General features: G+C 40.1%; 1 protein-coding gene across 2 annotated transcripts in view; it reads right to left on the bottom strand.

Moving 5' to 3' along the window:
* LOC115782450 (forkhead box protein J3-like) overlaps positions 1 to 23,579 on the bottom strand; it is a 68,668-nt gene that overhangs the window by 22,219 nt on the left and 22,870 nt on the right. For both annotated transcript variants that reach the window (XM_030732621.1, XM_030732622.1), the window contains 3 exons: positions 13,234 to 13,308; positions 9,631 to 9,714; positions 2,189 to 2,290 (listed from right to left, as the gene is read on the bottom strand). In XM_030732621.1, coding sequence (XP_030588481.1) covers positions 2,189 to 2,290; positions 9,631 to 9,714; positions 13,234 to 13,308 — 261 coding nt within the window. The remainder of the gene's footprint in view (positions 1 to 2,188; positions 2,291 to 9,630; positions 9,715 to 13,233; positions 13,309 to 23,579) is intronic.

Below are 23,579 nucleotides of genomic sequence, written 5' to 3'. Positions count from 1 at the left end.
CTCTACACTGTAGAACATCTTGTAGTGGCAAAAAAAAAAAAAAAAAGAAAGGAAAAAAGAGAAAGTGTTATTGAGTTGTGGGTTTAAGTGTTAATCCTGAACAGTTTCTGTTTGGATGGTTTTGATAATATCAGCATTGGGTGAAAGTTTAATTCTCCTTGCTATAGAACTAAAGCGACTATTATATATTTTTTTTATGTTTAATGAGGTGTTTTAGGTTAAAACAACCAAAAGAGTGATCATGACAGAACACATCATTGTAGCTCTTTTTTTTAAGACAGCGGAGATTTTATTACCAGGAATTCATCATCACTATGAGAATCTTTCTCAAGGAAAATTTTCCCACTGTCTTAAATTCCTAGTATCAAATTATAGAAACGTCTTTTTCAACAGTGCAGACTTTCTCCAATGTAAACAGAATATCAGCGAGCAAATGTGTGATAGAAGAAGCTCTGACGCACTGCTGTGCCTGCAGGACACCACCTGTGTGGATGTGGGTGGATGTCATTGACGCTGGCATCAGCATCATTATCATCAAGGTCTCCTTGCTCTGAATCATTGTTCCAAAATGTATAGTGATGTCTGAGACGAGTCAAGTTTTAATCTTTCCCGGAGCAGCGCAGAATGAGTGCAACCTGACACGTTTAAAGCAAATGAAAAGAAATCAGATGAAAATCCTTTTGTCGCTCCACCTTCTGCATGAGTGACACGCCAAACTGTTGCAATGATAATCGCTTGGAGATCTGCATCAGTTTGGCTGCTTGTGAAGCTCCGTTCTGGTTTTATTTTAGTGATTATCTAATAAAACCAGAATACCTTCCGCAGCATTACTTAATAGTGTTATTAATGGCTTTGTTATAACAATATATTAATATAGCAATATCTGTTTTTACAGGTATGTAAGTTACCCTGGTGCACTCTGTAGTTTACCCTTTCTCAGATCAAAAGGAGTGAACTTCAAATAATAATTAAAATTGCATGTGTACATTGGCTGCAATGCTAATAAGAAAAATCTAATAATGAGTGCTGAAAAAAGTCTCATCCTGGTGCCTCATATTGACAAATTCTGGGAAGTATGAGTCAGGGTCTGTTAACACTGCAGACTGGAAAACTGTAACGTGCTGCAAAGTCCAGACCTTCACATCACATCCAGAACAAACAGAGTAATGTGAGCTGCTGTGGGACAAATTTTCTCTTTGGCTGGGGTCAGATGAAAGGATCACCTATCACACATAATCACTGTGTGTGCGTGTGTGTCTCTGCGTGTGCGTCAAATCAGACAGGTGTCAGAGGTCCCAGTCTCCGCTCGATCTCTGACCCTCGTACAGACGGTTACACGCAGTTTTAGTGTTTAACACAGGAATGTTTGTGTGTGTGTGTTTGTGCTGCATGAGATTGTGTGCTAGAAGTGAAGACTTAAGCGTATGCAGCCCCAGCCTTTAAAGAGAGGTGAAAAAGAAAAACAGACTACTTCTGCTGCTTCTGATGAAGTTATGTCTTACTATAAATATGTTGCGGTTCGACACATTTTTCTCAGCAGCAAGTACAAATGACTAATGGCTGCACATTACTAATAAATCAATATTCATTAATATAAATGCCAACTAAGTATGATCATTCTGAAGTTTATTTTACAATGTTTAAAAGATCTGTATGTAACATCTGTAGCTTCTGAAGCATACTAGTGAACCCCTCGTGGCTCATCCACTCCAGAGATTCCAAATATCCAACCTCACAGTGACCCACTAACCTTTTAAAAGACTTCTCACATGTTTGGTAACAGGTTCAAAACTATATTACTGTAACAAAAGAACCAAGCCTCTTTTAATTCATGTCAAAATTAAACAGTGACAAACAATGAACCACGCTGATGTTTTCTTCATCTTTATGACTACTTGCCATTTCTTTGTTTCTGATGTTGACTGTGTTGGCTGCCCTCTGGCTAGATCCCTATTTGAATTTGTTGAATTTGCCAAATGGAAGAAAAGCGCTTTCTAAAAGGAGAGTCACAAAATGCTGAACCAACCTCTGACCGTAACAATCTGAGAATGGAAAAATGCACGCCTGGTCAAATAAAGTCTGTATTCCTGCACTGTTGCTCTGTTCTGTATTCAAACAGCTGATGAACTCTAGTTTCTCTTGCACTGACAGGACCGCACCTTTTCTGATTGTATAGCTGGTTTCCTACCTTGTTGGTTACAGCGTTGATGGCCAGAGTGGGGGACGCCCCTCCTGACATGATGCAGTCCATCCTCAGAGACTCAGACTCCAGACTGTAAGGGGTCGATGCCTGCAGCAACAGGACAGCATGTGAGAGAGAAAATTTTCATAAATGCTGCTTCAGGTTCAGTATCCTGGTATTACTACCCACATGAATATAACCAAACCCTAGATTTTTTTTTATTAATAATGTGTTTTTTTTTTTATGAGCCTAAAAGTCTGTTGTGAAGATTGGCTATAATGCTCTAAGTTTTAAATTAAACTAACTAACGCTTCCAAGTGAAGGAAAAAAAAAGGCCAGATAAACAGTGGCTCGAGGCACAAAAAGCGAGAATGCTTTCAAAAATACGGCCATGAATCCTTTTGATTCATCGCTTAACTTCACAAACAGCAAAAACTGACCCAAGTAAACTTGCACCAACTTGTATTTCTCAAGGTCTTTCTTTTCATAAAATATGTAATGTGTGTGATGTCGCGTCTTAAAAAGAAGTTTGCATTTATTCCACTAATTCCCTGTCATCTGTGGCCAAATCCCAGCTGTTTGTATTGGTATGACTGTAACTCTCACAATAAGCTCAGTAAACTGATTTAAATCAGTGATTTCTTACACTCGGGGGGAGATTGATTACACTTACAGGAAACACGATAAAAACAATCACGAAGCAAGCACCACCTTTCCTGTTTCCTTTTGACTTTAATGTGCCAAATAAAAAAACATTGTGCAGCAAATACAATCACTGATTACCTGACATCCACCTGCATAAATTTTTCACACATGTAATTCATCATATTCTATTAAAAAATATAATTTTGCTATGGAATAAAAGCTTGTGGATATTTTATAAAAGCAACAATGTCAGTGAATTTGGGTGTTTGGCTTTGGCATTTTAAGTTGGGGTAGGCAACATGTTTTTTGGTGTCACTGGACAAAAAAAAGCAAAATCAACCTTGCAGCATATTGTAAATGAAGGGCTCAGAGAAGATTTCTGTAAATATTCTGTTTTCAAGCTTTAGAAAATCTAGCACCCACAAGAGATTTTGGCTAATCGCATATCTTCTAACTAGGAAAGGTAAGCAGTCTCAAGAGCAAAAATAAAAAATGAAAAAAGAAAAAAAAGAAAGAAATTCACATAGAAAGCAAGGAGTGTTGGTGCAATGGACCTGTATTCCATATAAAAAGTCAACACTGGCTCATTTTTAGCCCGTGCTTATCTTATGGAAGGTGGTTAGAACAAAGGAGGGAAAACTGGAGGAGAGATGCAACATTTTAAGGTGGAGATGTGGCACTTAAAAAATTCTGAATAGAAATCTATGCAAGAGTTCTGTAACAGTAAAGATGGTGGTTGTCCCCTTTGCAGAAAGCACACAGTTGAGGTTCACCACCTTAACTGTGTTGTGGCAGGTACTGTACTGTGCAAAAGTTTTAAGCCACCCCTTAGGCAGACTTTCTCATCATTTTCTACATTTTCTGGTCTTAATCCACAGTTCTTCAGGCTTTCTCAAGGTCTTTCAACGTTTTTCTTTGGACATTGGCTCCCTTTTCATTCATTTTCTGTCCAGTCCTTGTACCTGATATTTTCAGAGGAATGTTTTTCTGCTTGTTTGTTAAGTCACTTAAAACTGACCTATCAATCATTCCAGCACAAAATAGTCACCTAACTCTAGGAATAAAACAGTGTTGTATCTACACATAACAGACAACTTAGCAAAGAACCTCTTACATACAAAAACACAATTTGTTCCCATTTCTTTAGCTTAATCTATGAAAAATACCAAAGATAACACAGTTTGGCAGGCATAAAATAGTATTTTTGCACCAACAAGGTGATTCCCAAAGAACTGTTAGCCAAAACCTTGGCATTGTGTGCAGTGTCCTGACATGGAAAAAAAAGAAATAGCAGACCCACAAAAAGAAAGAAAAACTGCAGCAGATGAACAGTAAAGACCTGACACAAAGCCTGAGAGAAGCATCTGGCCCTCCATTTACTTTTCACCAAAGCTTCATCAAAAATGGCCTTAGTGGAAGGGTGGCTGTCAAGAAGCTATTTTTAAGAAAGGGAAATGGGAAGAAGGCTGAGGTATGCCACATTACACAGGAACTGGACTGAAAATCGGCGGCAGCAGGTCTGATGGAGCGATGAATCCAAATCTGACAGCCAACATCCAAAGAAGAGCTTTGAATGTCCTTCAGGAAGCCTGGAGATCGATTCCTGAAGACTACTGAAAGAAATGACAAAGAAGCTGCTTAAGAGGGTTCAGGCTGTGTTAAAGGATAAAGGTGGTCACACCAAATACTGACTTACAAGCTGGTTACAGTTGCAACCATCTTCCATTTTCCTAGAAAAACATAAAGAACCGAAGGGTGGTTCAAGACTTTTGGACAGTACTCTATATCTAGTCATTATTGTAGTAAAGATACAAGTTAGTGTACCTACCTACTTGCTGCATCCATAATGTAAATGAGCACAGTAACTGTTCTAGATGAGGTTGAGGCAATGATTGTCTCTGCACTGTGGTTTAAGGTATAAATGAAGTCATAATGTGGTGACATTTATATTGTTTTATTCTACTCACCTGATATAGTCTGATGGGACTTGTGATTGGCTAACTTCAATTTAGAACACTTGATTACAACATGCTGAAAGGTTATGATTTTATTTCCCTTCACTGGATTTCAGCAGTGAACAGCATGTAGATTTTATTTTATTTGTATTTTTTTAATTCTCATGTAGAGTTGGGTCTGGTTAAATAGTAGTAAATGGATACACTCATTTTAAAAAAAAACAATAGAGTCTTGCCTGTTAATAATTATGTAGAAATATTTCATATATGCTCTCCAAATATCCGGAGGAGTTTGCAAACGAGGATGGAAATGAAATGTGACATAGGTTATGAGAAATCTGAGTGTGCTGCAAGTTCATGATTCTTCACTGAGCCTCCTGAATCACCATCACACCCCAGGCTCACGCTGTGTGAACCAGTCCAGGCGCGCTTCATTTAAATTGCTGGACACTTAAACAGCCTGGAAAGTGGACACATCACTTGCACTTGATAAGATGAATCAAGCCATCCTCATGCATTATTCACATATCTATAATGTATTCAGCAGCAGTTCATTTTCTGCTGCTGTCCTCACAAAGAGCTAAAGTAGGGTTAACTGAGTGTGAGGACATGAGGAACTATTCAGGGATCGATGAGGGGGCTAAATTGATGCCTGCCAAATGAAGAAGAAGAGGAGCAAAAATAAATAAATAATTGGGGGAGATGGTTTTTTTTCTCCTTGTCTGCCTCCTTTCAGGGTTCAAGACAGCTTGCCTGCCTTCCAAAACTGCTTACAGTAAGAGGATTGGTTGGTAACAATGCAATCTTTAATTTATGATAAACTCCCAGCGAAACGGGTTGTTGGCTCCCTGGTGGAGGCACTTAAAAAAAAAGACAAGGAAGAGGTGAAGAGAGGCAGGAGGAAGGCTTGTGGAGGAACAGAAGAATAGAAGAATAGGCAGGGAGATAATTGAGTGGTGACAGACGGGCAGACAGACAGGCAAATGGAGACACATCAACCAGAAATGAAAGAGAGTGATTATGCTAAGGGCACTGGAGACACAGGTACTAAACTACATGTACACTGCCTGTCTACACATTTATACAATGCATTTATGCAGTTGACGTTTAGCCCTGCCTGCCAACTTAAAATATTTGACTGTGTAACCGAAGCACAACAAAATCCCAGTGAACACAGTAAGATGTATTTAGCCCACCTTTTTTTTTCAGATGGTAATACCGCCATAAATCTTAGCACTTAAAACCTCCCTGTTTCTCCTTAGCCCATGTGACAGCCCACAGTGTGTCTGCCAGCAGTGCAAGTGAGGCGTAAGAAAAGGGGTCGAAGGGCCCATCCATGTAAGATGAGATGACAAGGCTCTGAATTAATTAATGTTTGTAATAAAAAAAAAAAAATCGTTGGTGAAGAAAATATGTCTAACGGCAGCCCCGGGGCCTTCTGTGGTAATTAACTGGAACACAAGCCTAGAACACTTTCCCTCCCCCCTCCTCTCCCACTTACTCCTCTTACCTCTTTTTCCTTCCCTGAAAGTTGACTATTTCCTCTCACTACCTTGATGTCTTTTTCCTCTTTCTGCAACCTTTCCCTCACACTTCTTTTTTTTTTTATACTCTTCCCCTTTCTGTCTCTTTTACCTCAATTCTTTCTCCAAATGAGCAACATCTACAGTGATTGTGCACTTTGTCGCACCACGCCTGCCTAAGTTCCCTGGAGAGGAGATGGCTAAAGTAGAAATGCAGACAGAGAGGGAGAGACAGACGACAGAGTGGCAGACGCACGGAAAGATAATGATCAGAATGCACACACAGTCAGAGAGATGCTGGATGAGAAAGGAAGACAGATGATTGTGATAAAAGACCGCGTGTTTTCTTTAATGCAACAGCACAGTTAGGTGTACATTGAGAAAAATCTCTGTGGGTCTGCTGCAATTTACAATGAGCTACTGAATGCAATATGTACCTGCATACTGGAGTTACACCCCCCCTGTGAAATAGACTTTGGGAGGTCTTCTGCTTGGTCCACTACACCAGCTGATTACACTAATTGGTGACCTCGTTTTGTCTGGGAGAAGCAATGCCATGTTATCCAGAGGCTAACACTGATGTGGAATGTCAATAGATCTGATATCACTGAATATGAACCTTTTAATTTTTTAAAAATATATTTGTTAACTACGTCTAGAAATTCTTTAACCTTATTAAAGAAAAATGACTACAAGTCTTTGTGTGATACAGCAGCAGTTTTGGAATGCATCCCTTTGTTAGGGGAGCACAGTTCATTTAAGCCGCTGAGGTAATAATCAGAGAGGAATTCAATCTGTTTAATGTGCTGAATACTGAATCTGAACCGTATTAAAATTTTGGCCATTAACCTCGACACCAGTTTATGAGTGTGCTAATCAGCTGCTAAGAAAACAGGCATCGAAATGCACAACATACTGTAGTCAGAGTCAAAACAACAGAGATGATGGCAGACAGACTTGAAATACATGATGGAGCTCACTCTGCACTGCTTTTGTATTCACATCCCCAGGTTAATGACTGCACACCAGCCGCATTCTGCCGAGCTGATGCAGGGTTACATATATTTATAGCCTCGGCTGCTGTCAATCAATTTCCCAAAACCAATTTTCATTCCTACTTCAGTATTCTCACATCTATCCTGTAGCTTGTTCCTGCTGTTTTTATGGCATCTTGAAAATTGCAAATCCAAGAGCATGCGGTTAACATGGATGAATGTCAAAAAGTTGTTTAATTATGACCATAGGCTCTGGTTCTAATACAAAGGCATATGCGTCGGTGATTGGCTATTCTCCTGTACGAGAGAGTCCAGTAATAAGTTGGTCAATAACAATCAAGTACTGCACAGAAATAATAACCCAGCCAGGACAAAAGGGGCATAACGTTCCGTACTTCTGCAGCTTTAAAATGTAATAATTACACAAAAATTGTGATTTTTCTACATTTTTAACTAATGCTGCTGCATCTAATATGCTGCTCATGCTGTGCCTCCTGTGTAGACAAGGTGTTACACCGTGTCCACTCAGCAGCTTCAATCCTCCATCTGTGAGCAGACGCGAGACATTCGAGCACAGCACACAATCACTGTAGTTATGAGCATCAGAAAGAAGAAAATTGACTTGAAGGGTAAAAACATACTTCAGGGTGCATTTAGGAGGAGGCAAAGCAAGCAATGACAGGATAATCCACATGATTTGGGCTCCAAGATACTGTGCAGCTTTTTTCCCCCCAGAGTGATTCACGATCACCAGATGTTGAAGTCTGCTGGCTGCGACGATCCACTGACCTTTCAGTCAGATGTGGTTTTGAGAGAAATGTCTGAACTGCAACCTGATGGACTGTCACAATATGTCCATATTTGACATTTGGTAATCTTTTGCTCTCCATATTGTGCTATCACAGCATGTGGTCAGTCACTATACCGAACACCCACCATACCAGTTTTGGCTATGCTTTTTTGTGCAAATTAGCTGATGTTTGCTTCCTTACAAGCTAAAGAGAAGTCGAGTCTCATAGAGCTAGATACAGATGAGTATTGACGGCTCTCGTTTTTTGGGGGTTTAAAGGCACATTATTGGACTGCTGGTCTTTCCGTGCATCATTATAGCATGGGAACAGGAGAAAGACTAAATCTATTCACACATTTCTAAAGCACCTCAGGTGTATGGGGCAGCTTTTTCAAATCCCTTGTTTTTCCTGCTCATATACTTCTCAGACTTTTCTGCCCTTTTAAGAAAATGCTCACAATATCAGCGAAATCACTCTTTCTGCTCCTCTGATGGGATGACTCGCCCATCACTGGGGTGAGGTCACTGAGATAGTTAAACAACACCCTGGTGACAGGGCGCCTGGGATGGATAAGTTTTGCCCTCAGTTCCTGAAGGCTCTGGATGTTTAGGGTTCTCTCGGTTGACATGCCTCAGCAATGTCGCGTGGAGATCTGGGGCGGTGCCTCTGGATTTCTCAATGTGATTTTCATCCTGGTCGTGGAACGCTGGACCAGCTCTTGATCCTCTCAAAGATATTCAAGTGTGCGTCGAGTAAGACCATTGAGTCTATATGTGTTACGTAAATCTGGAGAAGGCATTCGACTGCATCCCTTGGGGTATCCTGTGGGGGGTGCTGTGGGAGTATGGGGTGTCTGGCTCGTCGTTACGGGCCAGACACCCTATACTGTACAACTGCAGTGAGAGCTTGGTCCGCATTGCTGGCAATAAGTTGAACTCATTTCTGATGGGTGTTGGACTCTGCCAGGTCTTCTGTTTGTCACAGATTCTGTTCATAATGTTTATGGACAGAATTTCTAGGCATAGCCAAGTGGCGGAAGACTTCTGCTTTTTGCAGATGATGTGGTCGTATTGTCTTCATCAGGCCTCCAGCTCGCACTGGAGCAGTTCACAGCCGACTGTGAAACGGTGGGTATGAGAATTAGCACCTTAAAGTCTGGGGCCATGGTCCTCACCTGGAAAAGGGTGGTGTGCCCACTCCGGGTCACGGACAATATGCTGCCCTAAGTGGACTTTAAGTGTCTTGGGGTCTATTTCATGAGTAAGGGGAGAAGAAACCAGGAGATTGACAGACAGATTGGGGCCAGGGCTGCAGTGATGCGAACACAGATCTGAGCATAATGCTCCTCTGATGATATTTAACACTGATATTTCCACATTAAAGGGGTCACAAATTTAAGAATATAGAAAGAATTAAGTCTTAAGAGATGTCAGTTGTTATGCCTTTTAAAACCACAACCAAAAAAAACAAAACAAACAAACAAAAAAACACAACAACAACAACAGCAACAGAATTATACAAAAATATTACTGTACTTACCCGTTCTCCAGAGCGCGGTCTCTTCTTTGGCCTGCTAGGTACTGTGTCTTCTTTAGGATTGGTGTCTATGGCCCAGTAGGAACCCTGAATGTTAACACCAGTAAAATAAATGTTAGAAACATACATGTATTTGGTGGACGCTGTTTTCTTGGTGTTTTTCTCCAGTGCTTTGATTGCTTTGTAGGTTTGGGTAAAGCTTCAAATGTCTCTAATGCTGGAAAAAGTCCAAAATTGATCACATCAAATGAAAACATTCAACACATAGAAAATTAAAATTTTTGATTATAAGTATACTTAGAGAATTCTTGCTAGTTTTACCTATAATTAAAAAAATACTTCACGTATTAAACATAAAGGCAGGAAGTATTCAATTAATGATCCATTAATGTGTTAGAAATACTCATTTTTATTATTGCTGGGAACAAATAGCAAAAGAAAGTTGATACATTTGATTTAAATGTAAAATGAAAACTCAAAATTGTACTTCAGTATAGTGCTTGGGTATATGTTAGTATTAATTTCCTGTCTCCTTAGATAACTGCATTAATCAAACACACAGAGTGCAAACATAGTGCGCAAACCTCCGCAAAGGCAGCTCCCTCTCTGGGCAAAATTTAAAAGACTAGTATTGTATTTCAACATGCTCATTTTATTTTCTTTCTTCATTTTCATTTCTTTGTTATTTTTAAACATACTTGAAGACGTTTGCACTGCAGTAAAAACAAGTGCAAAGGGCAGCTTTTTGTTATTTGCCTTGTTGAAACCCATTTTAAAATACTTGACAAAATTATAAGTATAATTATTTTTTATTACTTTGTTTATTTATGTGGATTCATTCACTTTCTCTTGACGATACTTTTTTTTAAAGATGTGATGGATTTTGGGGTCGACTTGAAAGAAAGGCAGATATGAAATATAAAAGTGAGGTTGGAGGTAAAATCTGACATATGGAAACTATAATGCATCCCAATATACCAGCACCATTTCCTAAACGTTGCCAGTACAAACAAAGGCAGTGCACTTTTAAGCATAGTTTTAAAGATAAAAGACATTTTATGAAAGTTTGACCTTATTTGACCTTGAAGAAGAAGTCAGCGTTCCAAAGTAGCATGATATTTAGAATCCCCATATATCAATCCATATGTGCCTAAATATCATCAATACAGATGATGGCAGTAAGAAACACAGTTTAAAATAGCTCTATATAGCATTATTATCATTTTGAGCTTCAGATCATTCTGTTGATGTTGAAGGAGGGGTCAAAAGTCAAATGTGACATGATATTAATATTTATACAGTACTTTCTATATGTTGACAGTACACACTACACATGTAAGAATCATAGTTTCTAAGTTATAAGGCTTTTTGTCAGTTTTCGACAATAAATCATTAAGTTGACCTTGAAGACCTCGGTGGATATAAAGCAAATTTTAATATCTCAGAATCCTGCGTAGAAAGTAAATAAAAATCTACTGGTACTGGGTTGATTAATTTACATCTAGTCATAAGTAATGCACCCACCAAGTAGAAGGCAACAAATATGGCCTTTATTACAGTGTTATTAATCAAAAAACAATCTGTGTCTGTATATAAACCAAAGACCTTCGATTTCACAGATGTGGGTACAAAATAATTTTGTAATCCTTTACACATCTCTGTATATATATTACTGGTTAATCAACTTTTTACTGGTTAATCAAGTTTTTGGACTAACAAAACACCAACAGGTGTTTGATCTTTAAAGCAAAGTGAAGCCTGGTTTGAATTTTTCTCAAAGATTTTGGCTCAGAAACATTTGCACTACTGCTGTACACCAAGGTGCCAACTTTTAAAATCTTCATGCTGTTTTGGTAATTTCCAAGTTTGCTTTTACTACTTTATCCATTTACATTTTTCCAAATATGTTTTAGATAATGGATTTAAAAGGGGCTATATTTAAAAAGTATCTTATATTATTAATCACAGTTCATTTCTGTTAATATCTTTTTTGGGGGGGTAAATTTATTATATTATCACAGCGTTTCCATCGTTTCTTCTTTCTCACTTCTTCAATGTAAGGCTAGCAGTAAGTGTCACTGAACAGAAAGTCAAGTGCTATTAGATGGATCCATTGCATCCAAAAACATCCACTCCTCTGTTATTCTTCTAGCATCAAATTAGTTTTTTTCTAGGTTTAGTTCTCCACTGGTGCACGCCTCTGCATCCTTTCCCCAGAAAATCCACTGAAATCCTTTTGATACACAACGCTAAAACACAGAAGTCTCCAAAATAAACAGATACAATAAGAAAGGAGGAAATCAATTGCTTTTAGCTCCTAGATTTCCTTTCGGTATAATTTTTTTCAGCCTTTCATTTTCCTTCTCCCCTCCCAAGGAGGTCCAGAGCTGCAGACTGAATTCAGGAGGTTCATCTAGGCCACACATGCACATAGCTCAACTCTCAACATCTAGCCCCCCCATATTCTTTCCTCTTCTCCTCCCCCTGTCTCTCAGTCCCACATCACTGAACAGTACACAGCCAATTAACGTTAGCACATGCATGATTTAGCTTCTCCTCTCTCTCTGTGGCTTCAAACAGAGCATGTACATTCAGCTTTTCCACACACAGTTGACCCCCACCCCACTACCACTATGCCGTGGTATCGACCACTTCGATCCACGGTGTGAATTAAGGTGCTGGTCAGGTCCAAGTCAGGCTAATCAGGGGGGAGACACTCTCTTTGTGTCTTTGCAGACTATAGGCCTCCACTCAAACCCAAGGATTTTGTTTGAATTATTTAAACCTTCTTTCCCCTAATTCATTTTTCAATGCCTCCAAAATCCCTGCAGCCTGGAGACCCCCCCCCCCCCCCCCAAAAAAAAAGAGCAGAGTTTGAGAGCTCATTGAAAAGTTTGGCTCCTCAGTTTCTGTAAAAGTGGTGGATTGCCTCTCACATTAACCTTGTGATGAATTGACATTTGAGCTTTTATTTTAAAAAAGGAATAAAGTTCAGTGATAATTATATACTTTCCCCATCTGAGCATGTCCTTCGATTCAGCACAACCAAAGACTTGACAAATTGTTGTTATCAAACTGGAGCTGGTGAAGTGGCTGTGGCAACGCCGCTTCCTAACCATAGTAGCAGCAGTAGTGCAACATATCTAAAGCTTCCTCTGATTGTGTCTGAGAGATAAAGAGAGAAGCGAGTCCTAATAAAGCATAACAGATGCATGGAAGGCCTCGCATCTGAGGGAGTGTACCTACATATACTTATTATTCATTACTCCCTGTACCACATTATTACTTGGCAGAATCAATATCGTAGGAGCCACAGAAAACAGAGAAAGCAGCATTAGGCATTCAGTACAGCCGGTTATGGAGTTACAAATTGCTTTTAACCGCAGACACTGCGTGCGTGTGTGTGTGTGTGCGTACATACGCGTGTGTGACAAAGAAACGGAACAAGTGAGCACTTATGCACAATTGTGTTCACGCATGTGTCACGAGTGACGCTAAACACGTGAAAAGTCACCATTTACTTGTAAGCCTGCTGAAACAGACTCGCACTTTCACCGTGTGCCGCCCAGCTTTTTAGTTGTATAATAACATTCAGAAAATACTTACTTTTCCAGGGTCGTCTTTGGAGCGAGGCACTTTGAGAAAACACTTATTCAAGGACAAATTGTGTCGTATAGAATTCTGCAGGGAGAGAGAGAGAGAAAGAAAGAGAAGGAAAAAAAGAGAATATCATAAAGTAGTAACAAAGTGGCAGCACTTCTACACTTCCTTTCAAATAAGTAAACTCAATTTATACTTACTATATTATAGCCATTTACTGATTCTGTTGGAGGATATGAGAAAAATCTAAATTGTGTGCTAACTGTAATATCAAGAAAATGATGTGACTAAATAATAATGATCTTTCTGTTTTTACTTATACCCAAACAATGATGTGCCAATATCCATGAACAAAGAAATAAAATGTATAGATTTTAAATATTCTCTCATTGAACATGGGTAAACGTTTGAATGCTGAGAGTCCGTGTGTGGTGTATGTAAATAAAATGCCGTTTCCTATTCACCGTGTTGCAGGGCGTCTTTTGTGAAATATCTGCTGCATGTTCACGTCACATTAAAGATAAAATCTGACTTATCAGCCAGTCTCATTCTATGTTCACTCCAACAGCAGCTTTTACCTTTTTTCCAATCTCTGCCAAGAATATTGGGAACCAGTGCAAAAACATTATGTGACCTTGCCATGTCCTTCACGCCCTCCCAAAGTACACGTTAATTTTTTTCCCTCTCACTCCAATTGAAATTATTGTCCCAACAGCTAAGATCCATCCCCCTGTCCTGGCACTTTGCAACAACTCTGCAGCATCTGTGAGAGCCTTGTTATCTTTAGCTCAGGTTTCACACAGGTCTGGCTCTGGACCTCGGTCTTGGCTTAGCGAAGGCATTTGAAAGGGAGTCTTCCACGTTCTGCTCCATACCATGTCAAATAAAAACAGACACTGTGGGTCACAGTTAGACAAGAGTGAAATGCGGGCTGTTATGGTGCAGATGCAGACAACTCTATTGATTAAAGCCGAAGCGTATCAGACACTCCAGAAAGTGATGATTGAAAACAGGAGGCTGGAATGCATTTCAGTGAAGACGGGGAGTGAGACAGAGGGATGCTAGGGCAATGATTTGCCATGACCGTGAGGTGGGTGATAATGTCAGCGGTTGTGCGTTTGATGTGCTATAGGGTTGGATTTGTTTTTTGAATATGTCAAAAATGCTGTGTTCAACCTAAAACTGGGGTTTTAAGTTGGCCTTAATGAAAACTCTGATTTTTTCCACACATGCAGTTTTAGCCATAACGAAGGGAAGATCATATTTCTTAAATTTATAACCATCCCTATTGTTTGTGTGAGTGTGTGTTGTGAGGGTGGGGAAAGGGAAAGAAAGAGAGAAAGAGAGAGAGGCCCACAACAGCTTATGCTAACCTGACATGAACCTGTTCTCCCTGCAGGCTCCCGTTCTCCACTCATCTGCTGCTGCTAATTAATACCACTGGGGAGGAGGAGGAGAGAAGACAGAGGGATGGGAGGAATTTCTCGTCTCCTTCTCCTGGGTTCGTACTGCTCAGCAGCAGCTTTGTTTCTCTTATTAGGGAAAAAAAAAACACACCTTCTCTCTCGGTCTCCAGTATACCATTACAGCCTAGTCCACCTCTGCTCCTGCGATCCTGCTGAAGAAATGCTCGAGCAGGTTTTGGCTACTCTGCTTAGCGGGTCACTGGCTGCTTTTGGCCGTCCATCAAGGAAATATGTGGCAGTCAGGAGATGAAAAAAGCAAGGAGGACTGCCACCAGCGACCACAGTACTGTAACCATTCGTTCCAAAAGCGTTCCTGCAGTAGGTGGCGATGGATCATTAACACAGAGTCCCGTCACTTCAGGAGCCAGCCCATCTAACTTTGCTAACCTCTACCTGCTATTTGTTTATTCACACACTTTTTTTTATTATTACTCAAGCAATTTTTGAACACCTGTGTGCTACTTGCAATGCATGCACAACCCTGTCTATTTCAGACTTTGCACACGTTGGCACTTTTCACTTTTAGGCATGTGTGTCCGCTGCTGAGCCCGTGTGGTGCACGGTGGCTTTTAAAACCTCTTACAGCCCTGAATTTGTTCATGTCATTTAGCTTGGCACTAAAAAAAATAAAATTTAAAAATCCTCCTGTGTGGAATCACCATAAGTTTTTCCCCTTCCAGTAAATCCAGAATTCACAGTACGGTAATATTTTTTTCAGATGGTTTGGAGGATGGGAGTTTTCTGCCATGTGAGTGTGTCCCTTGTGAGCCGCATATCAACAAAAACAGCCTGTAGCCCAAACCAATCAGGGTATCGGGATATGGTTACATTAGGATACAATAAAATGAGCCAAATGCTGCATGTAAAGACTGACATGTACAGTGCTGTTTGAAGCTTGCAAACTTGCATTGGACTGTGCTGCTTAATTAATTCCTTGCTCTTCTGTCTTTTGTATATGTGTCGATTGCACGTGAGAGAAGGGGGGGGAGGAAAAGAGAGAAAGATGTTTCTTTAAGCACTGCTTATTTGCTAGAGTGCTTAATAATTACAGATGAGCAAAATCTCATTTTAATTTAATCAAAATTTTGTTAAGCAGTCACACAAACCAAAGTGGTGCTTGTAGCTTAATGCTAACTTCTGTGTCCTGTCAGTGCTCACGATAAGGCATTCACTTAGCCGCATTAAACATAGTATATCTGTGGTTAAATGGTAAAGTAAAAGTAAAGATATTTGGATGAATAAGTGAAAAGCTTGGTTTTGCTGACGGTGACAGAGGAACACTCAGGGGACCTCTAAAGTCGTTAGGATTCATCGGCTGGGTTCCACCGAACAACTGTTGATATTTCAGTCTGCACCAAAGTAAGGTAACAACCAACAGGTCAGTATTGCTGCAAATTTAATCTTGACATGACTCAAAATACCATCAGGATTTGGACATTGTATTGGTGGCCGTGGCTCTGGAGGTAGAGTGGGTTGCCTACCAATCAGAGAGTTGCTGGTTTGATCCCTGCTTCTGCCGGTCTGCATGCCAAAGTATCCTTGGGCAAGATGCTGAACCCTGACTTGCCCCCAGTGCATTCATCAGAGTGTGCGTAGAATGAAGTGCTGTGTGAATGTGTGTGTGTGATTGGATGAATAAAGCTTGCAGTAAGTACCACTGCTGTAGTGCTGGCCTCAGCGGGCTCCCCCATCAGTGCTGTTGAGTTGTGTTTGACATGCAGGTGTGCTTCTTCATATTTGATGTATAGCAGCAGCTGACAAACATTTATTATCAGCCAGGTATAAATCTGCATTTCTCTTACGCTTGTGTCATAATGGAACAATGAAATAAGTTCAGACTGAAAACTGTTCACTAGTAAAAATACACCTGTACACACTATTAGGAGGTAGTAACAAAAGAAACAGAAATATAGTGCAACAGTGACAAATGAGTAATTTGAAAAAGTGACAGACTGAGTAAAAGGTAACCTGAGTACTCTAATGAGTTAACTTTGACCCTCAGCACTGCTCATACACAGCATGCACTTCAAAGGGGCCAGCATAACAAGGTAAATTCCGCATATTGAGGATACCTTTTCCTTATCTGGCTTCACTTCACTTCGGTAATCCTGCTAAGTGGTAACACAATCTGATGATTAAGTGCGGTGTTTTCAGCATATACTACAAATACTGATAGGTCCACTAGAAGGAGAAGGCCATATGTTACAAAGGAAAAGCAAAGTATAATATTAGGGAAATCAGCCGAGGTTAAACACACGAGTACAGGCTGAAAACAATACCAGTGCTGCAGCCAGATCAGCAATGTGTAAAGAGTTCATGATAGGAAAGGACACTGTGTAGTATGTATAATATAAAATAAATTGCTGTATGAATTCATATATGCACTTTAATTGCTGTGGTCATAAAAACTGAAAAACTGCTATATTAATAAAGCCTATTTAAAGATTTTTAAGATTAGCTTTAATTAGGGTTTTATTTTACTATATCAAAACAAAACAATAACATTTACTTAATATTATTTGCAGCCCAAATAAAAAAAGAAAAAGAAAAAGCAAGGAATAACTCTGCTCCTAAGAATCTAAATGCTTTATTGGAGCTAATCAGGAGCAGACAAAGACTTATGACAGTCTATAATTTTATAATCTTATACTATCTGTGCTTCGACATCCATGGGTTCTTCCAGGAACAGTGATGATATTTTCCTGGAAAATAATTAGTTTAGAGGCATTGAGTTTGTATGTGTTGATCTGCTGCAGACTTAATCAGCTCCAGAGCAGGTAAGGTCTGCAGCAGAAGTTACCATGGCAATGTAACAGGGTAAGAAGTGAACCGCGTTCCTAACACTGAAAACCTAAGGTTAAACCCGAAGTTGCCTCACTAAGCCCCTAATCCTGGTTCGTCTCCCCGGTGTCTTTCAGTGAGCGGATTCCCCTAGCTAATGTTTACCTCTCAACAAGTTTCACTCTATGCTTTCTGAAAATATTGTCAATATTACACAAATAAGTTCTGGTCTCATCATTTTTTGTGACGTTTTTGTCAATATCACACACCATTTTATAAGCCACAGTATTACTCCAAACAGCTGCCCTCTGGACTCTTCAGTTTCATCAGCTTTAACTGTACTTTTTAATCACTGTATGCTAATTTTCCTTTATTGAATATTCTGAAAAGTTCATTTCTAATGTTTAATAGGCTTTTATAAAGTCCATGTACAACATGTGCACACACACACACACAAGCACACTCTTAGCCACCCACACGTATGCAAAAAGGCAAATGACACATAAAACAGATTCTGTTCCTTTTCCCTGATGGGATGCTGGAAAAAAGAAAGAACTAAAAAAAAAAAAAAGAACCAAGTATAATTTCTCTGCATAACTAGCTGCAAGGACATACAGGTAGGTGTGTGTGTGTGTGTGTGTGTGCAACCGCACACAGAGGAAGACTGTCCTTCCACTCAGAAAGCATCAATCTATGCGTGCTCGTCTGCGTGTCATCTGTGAATACATGGTACGCTTGAATGCCTGCTTTCATATATGCTAAAGAAATAAAAACTAATCTTTCACTGAATAATCATTAGCAATAGATGGACTGATTAGCAGTGCTGTGAAGTAAGATAATGAGAGTCATTGCTGTGTCTTCCTCCCACACATTCCTTGCCCTGCCTGATTAATGAGCTTTTTTTTGACCAGGCTGAGGCCAGGCCATTCCCGCCCAGTAGCTGAAGGATCACAAAGTGTGTGAGTGTGTCTGTGTGTTTGTGCGAAATGTAGGCACTGAATAAGACTACTGGTTGAGTCCCATACCTTTGCCATGAACAAAATTATATACACAACATCGAAAGCCACCATTTCTACTGAAGAAAAAAAACGTCTAAACACAGTAAATCAGTGTTTTCATGCTCCATAAGCAGCAGTCTGGACCAGCTTGAGGCATAATAAGTATGTCTGTGGATGCATGTTTTCCATACACTACCAACCTTACTATGAGCATATTAAAATGCACAATTCCTGCCATTGAAACTGCAGCAAGAGTTACTTAATAATTATCTAATTACTGCGGAGCCCTGAAGTCACATAGAGAGCACAAAATATGGTACTCAAGTTTTGATTTATTTGCAGGAACAAGATGCAATACGGTCCCATGATTTGGTTATTTGTCCACAGAAAATATGCATAGAAAGAGAGACCAGCCTTTCTCCCTGAATCAGGATAAAGTCAGCAGGCACCCTGGTTTGATCACTTATAAGTTAAATGTTAAACAATATCTTTCCATCCATAGTAAGGTTCTCCATTCCACTTTTAGTCAAAATGAACAGGTCACAGTGCAAAACGCTGGACTCCATGTGTAGCGAGGTCTGAGCATGCAGGGACCGTCAACAAACTTCCTAAAACTTCCCCAAACTACAGTCATGTGAAAAAGAAAGCTTTCACAGCACTCCATGCAGTCCTGTGAAAAACTAAGCCACAATTCAGTACCTGGTAGACCCAAATTTAGCTGCAAAAACTTGATGTAATCACTTTCTGTATGGCTTTATCAGTCTCTCACATCGTTGTGGAGAAATTTTGGCCCACTTTTCCATGCAACGTTGCTTCAGCTCATTAAGGTTTGCAGATATTCGTTTATACAGAGCTCTCCTAAGTATTCACAACACTTCAGTCGGGCTGAGCTCTGGACTTTCAGCACTTTTGATTCTTTTCTTTTTCAGCCATTCTGTTGTAGATTTGCTGCTGTGCTTGGGATCACGGTTGATTCTGAGATGTAGCTCTGTTTCCTTTTTTTGGGGGGGGGGGGGGGGGGGCAATTTCTCTAAAGAGTTCATGTATACATGAAAATGTAAAAAAATTACGAGAAAAAAACCAAATAGAACTGCACAGAGCCCGACCACTTCATCGGCTGGACGATATTATTGGTGGATACTAGCCATTCGATGATCTATCAATCTATCAGTATCAGCATTTATAATGGCCAATAAGAGTAAAGAGGAGACAGGAGAAACACCCTTCAATAATGTTATCAGTGTTGTATATTTTGTCCACCAGAAGGCAAATTCCCTTTTGGCAACAACTGAGTCATGCAGAATGTAAGAGAGAAAATAAATGAGTACACATAACAAATGTTAGAGAAATCTATTTGTTTTATTTATCTGGAAAAAAAACATGGGCTGCAATATCACAGTATCAAATTTTTAAATCACCAAATATCAGTATCAGTCTTATATTACTCAGGCTCTAGAACTAGATCGTTAGAATAAGATGGTGGGCAATTTAGAAAAATGTAAAAATGAAATGTATACATTTCTCCATTTATCACAGGAATTTGTTTTGTTTCTCTTTTTTTGAAAACAACTAATTAAAAAAAAAAATCTGATTTTGTACACAAACCAATTCCAAACTCTTCTTAACTGTGCTTACTGCCTCCAAATAAAAATTCTGACTTCAGCAGTTTTTATTGTAGCTTCCAGGGTCACTCATCACTAGTGGAAGAGTCAACCCAAAACAGAGTTTGAGGCATGGTTAAATATGATGACCGAGATTCCTTCTCTTGAATCCTTAACTGAAAATACTAACAAGTCCCATGGGAAAAATGTACGAGGTTTGAATATACTTCTTGCAGTACATAACACACTGATGACAATTTGAACCAAAAATTTCACATTTTCAGTTCAATTCTTAGGTAATTTGGCATATCTCACCCTTTTCTCCCCATTTCCCTTTCCTAAGAATGGCTTCAGCTTTGGCATTTTTTTTTTTTTTTGTAGATTAAGCTAAATAAATGGGAACAAATTATGTATTTTTGCGACAGGCTGCGAGTAACAAAGTGCTTAAAGATACAATTTAAAAGTTGTCTTATCTGTAGACACAACACTAGTTCATCCCTTGAGTTAGGTGCATTTTTATGCTTGAATGATTTATAAGTCAGTGTTAAGTAGCTTAAACAATAAAAAAAAAAACATTCCTCTGAAAATGGTCAGGTACAAGGAACAGACTGGAGTGAGTGAAAAAGCAGCCAATGTTCAAAGAAAAACTTTGAAAGACCTTCAGAAAGACTGGAGAACCACTTTAAATAATTACAGAAAGTCTGGCTCCTTGGAAGCAAAATATAAAGAAATGAGGGGTGGCTCAAAACTATTGTACTGTATATTGATTATTTCGTTGACTGGTTGACATCATGGTGGCTCCATCCATCTTTTAGATGCAGTCTATGGTTTTCACACTATCATTAGCTACAGACAGAGACTTTGTGCATGTTACTATATGTACAGTATATTGTGTTGTAAATACTGCTTATGTTTATATGTGGTAAATGGATGTTGCTGCTGCTTAACGCAGGGTGCAGCATTCTGGACTTGACGAGGGTAGTTATATAAGGCAGGCTTGATAAGCATGGGTGACTTTTTGACAAAATGCAATGTGATATAATGTGATGTGTGACAAAAAGTCAGGTTTTGGAAACATGCTTTCGGGTGGAGAGGAAAGGAATGTAAGGATTTAAGGTGTGGATCAGCCAAAGAAAGAGATAAGTGATCAGAGAAAGATCCTTAACAGAAATTGATTAAAAGGCTATCTGCGTGTGTGTGTGTGTGTGTGTGTGTGTTTATACGTGTGAGCAGATATGGTGAAGTGCAAGGTAAAGGCAGCAGAGGATATTCTGGCCATAGGCAGGAAGCTTGCTGCATTTGTGAATGTGTGTTTGTGTTAGGGTAGACATGCCAAGGAAACAGGTCACACAGAGAAGAGCGAAGTTACATAAGTGGGTAGGTTTGGAAGATTTGGGTCATGCCAGCAGAGTTAAATACAAAGTGGCAACATTAGATGGCATTTGCTCAAAGGAATTTAACAGTCCTGAGAAATGATGTTTCACAAATGTGGAAACAAAACTTTCGATATTTTCTGCTCCCGAGGTTTCCTGCAGTAACAATCGTGTTCATTTTCCGCATTGACAGTAAGGTGGGTTACAGCCGAGGCACTTATACGGGCACTCCAGGTTAAACGATCACCCATCAGGTCTACAGTTCTGGGAGGGTTTGATTACAGCCACTAAAAGTTTACAAGGCGACATTTAAAAAGATGGATGACATCCAACACACTGGGACGCTGAGGCCTGGGAAAAAGATCGACTGTAGATCTTTACATTTTTATTTGAAAATACAGTCATTAATGGGCAGCACGGTGGCGCAGTGGTTAGCGCTGTTGCCTCACAGATAGAATACCATCTGGAAGGCCTGGGTTCGATTCCACCTTGGCCCAGGCCTCTCCCTCTCTCTGTGTGGAGTTTGCATGTTCTCCCCGTGCTTGCGTGGGTTTCCTCCGGGTACTCCGGTTTCCTCCCACATTCCAAAGACATGCACTTACTGGGGTTAGGTTAATTGGCTATTCTAAATTGCCCATAGGTGTGAATGTGAGTGTGAAAGGTTGTTCGTCTCTCAGTGTTGGCCCTGTGACAGGCTGGCGACCTGTTCAGGGTGTACCCTGCCTCTCGCCCTATGACAGCTGGGATAGGCTCCAGCCCCCCCGCGACCCTGACCAGGATAAGCGGAAGCGAATGGATGGATGGATGGACAGTCATTAATGTGTCTCAGCAGGCTGTAATAGAATAAGCAAGGTAAGACATCAACCCTTCTTGCCTGTGTGCACGGTTGTGTAAGTCCCACATAAAACTCTGCTCATCTGCAAGTCTGCTGGGAGACTGAGGTCAAAGGCCAAAGGGCCAAAGGTATTTGCTGGCAGGAGTATCAACCTTTTTTTTTTTGTTTTGGGGGGGGGGGGGTGCAGTCTGATGTGCACACACAAATGTACTCCCACACAACAGTATTCGCAAGAGTCTCTCCCATGCCCTTCAAGATGAATGCATTTTTGTGTCAGAGAGGTACAGAGACAGTCAGAACAACAGAGAAAGGAAAGAAGAGAGCAGGAGGGGATATTTGGAGAGAAAAGAGACAGAAGAAATTTTTATTAACTTTCTGCTGAACCCATACAGTGCATAAAGAGAGGGGTAAAATGTAAGTTTTGAAAGTAAGGCACAGGAGTAGGAGCTGGGAGGAGGGAGGGAGCAAGAGGCACAAAGAAAGAAAGAGCTGAAGTCGGCTGGATGAGGGAGTACGGGGTACAAGCGCACACGGACAGGTGTCTTAGATGTGAAACTCTCCTGGGTTCTAAGCATCATTGAGACACCTTATTATATCCCGATGGTGACGGAGTGACAGACGCTTCGTGAGTATGCAAGGCTGAATGCAAGTCACTACTTCAAACCCCATCTGATACATATTCATTTCATTTGATGGACTCTTTCCCCACCCTCTTCACTCCCTCACTCAAGTACTTCACACAAGTCATCTATAAGATGAGAGATACGTGCAACTGTGCAGAATGTGCTTGTACACAAGTGTGTGCTTGAATGGGTGTGTGCATTTCAGTGTTTTGTTTGTTCATCCACCTGGATGTAAGTGTGTATGTAAGCAGGTGTCTGTGTGCGTGCGCACCTGTGCATGTGAGCAGTTATGCACGCAGCTGTTCATCAGTGTGTAATGTGTCTACATGTGTGTGCGTCTCCAGAATGTACCAGAGCCTGCTTAGTTGTGTGTGATGGAAAGAGAAGGAGAGGGCCTAAGTGAGTCTGTGTGCTTGTGACTCGCACACACAAGAAAAAACAAAAAAAACCTCACATACAAGGTGGAAGCAGGGTTGCTGTTGTCCCTGGGGATCTAGCAAAGTGCTCCAAAACAATAAAAATATTCAAAATACAATTCATCATTCAAAACCAGCAGACCGAGCTTTGGCTCACCATTTTGGCTAGAGACACTTTAACACAGAGAGGCATCTACTTGCAAGCCCTTGTTGCAGGTTATACAAATCTAGTGTTGCATTTCCACAGGCTCACATCAGT

Source organism: Archocentrus centrarchus, chromosome 7 (genome assembly GCF_007364275.1).
Source record: "Archocentrus centrarchus isolate MPI-CPG fArcCen1 chromosome 7, fArcCen1, whole genome shotgun sequence".
NCBI lineage: Eukaryota > Metazoa > Chordata > Actinopteri > Cichliformes > Cichlidae > Archocentrus > Archocentrus centrarchus.
Note: the sequence above shows the minus strand (reverse complement) of the source record. Positions and strands in the feature narration are given on the sequence as shown.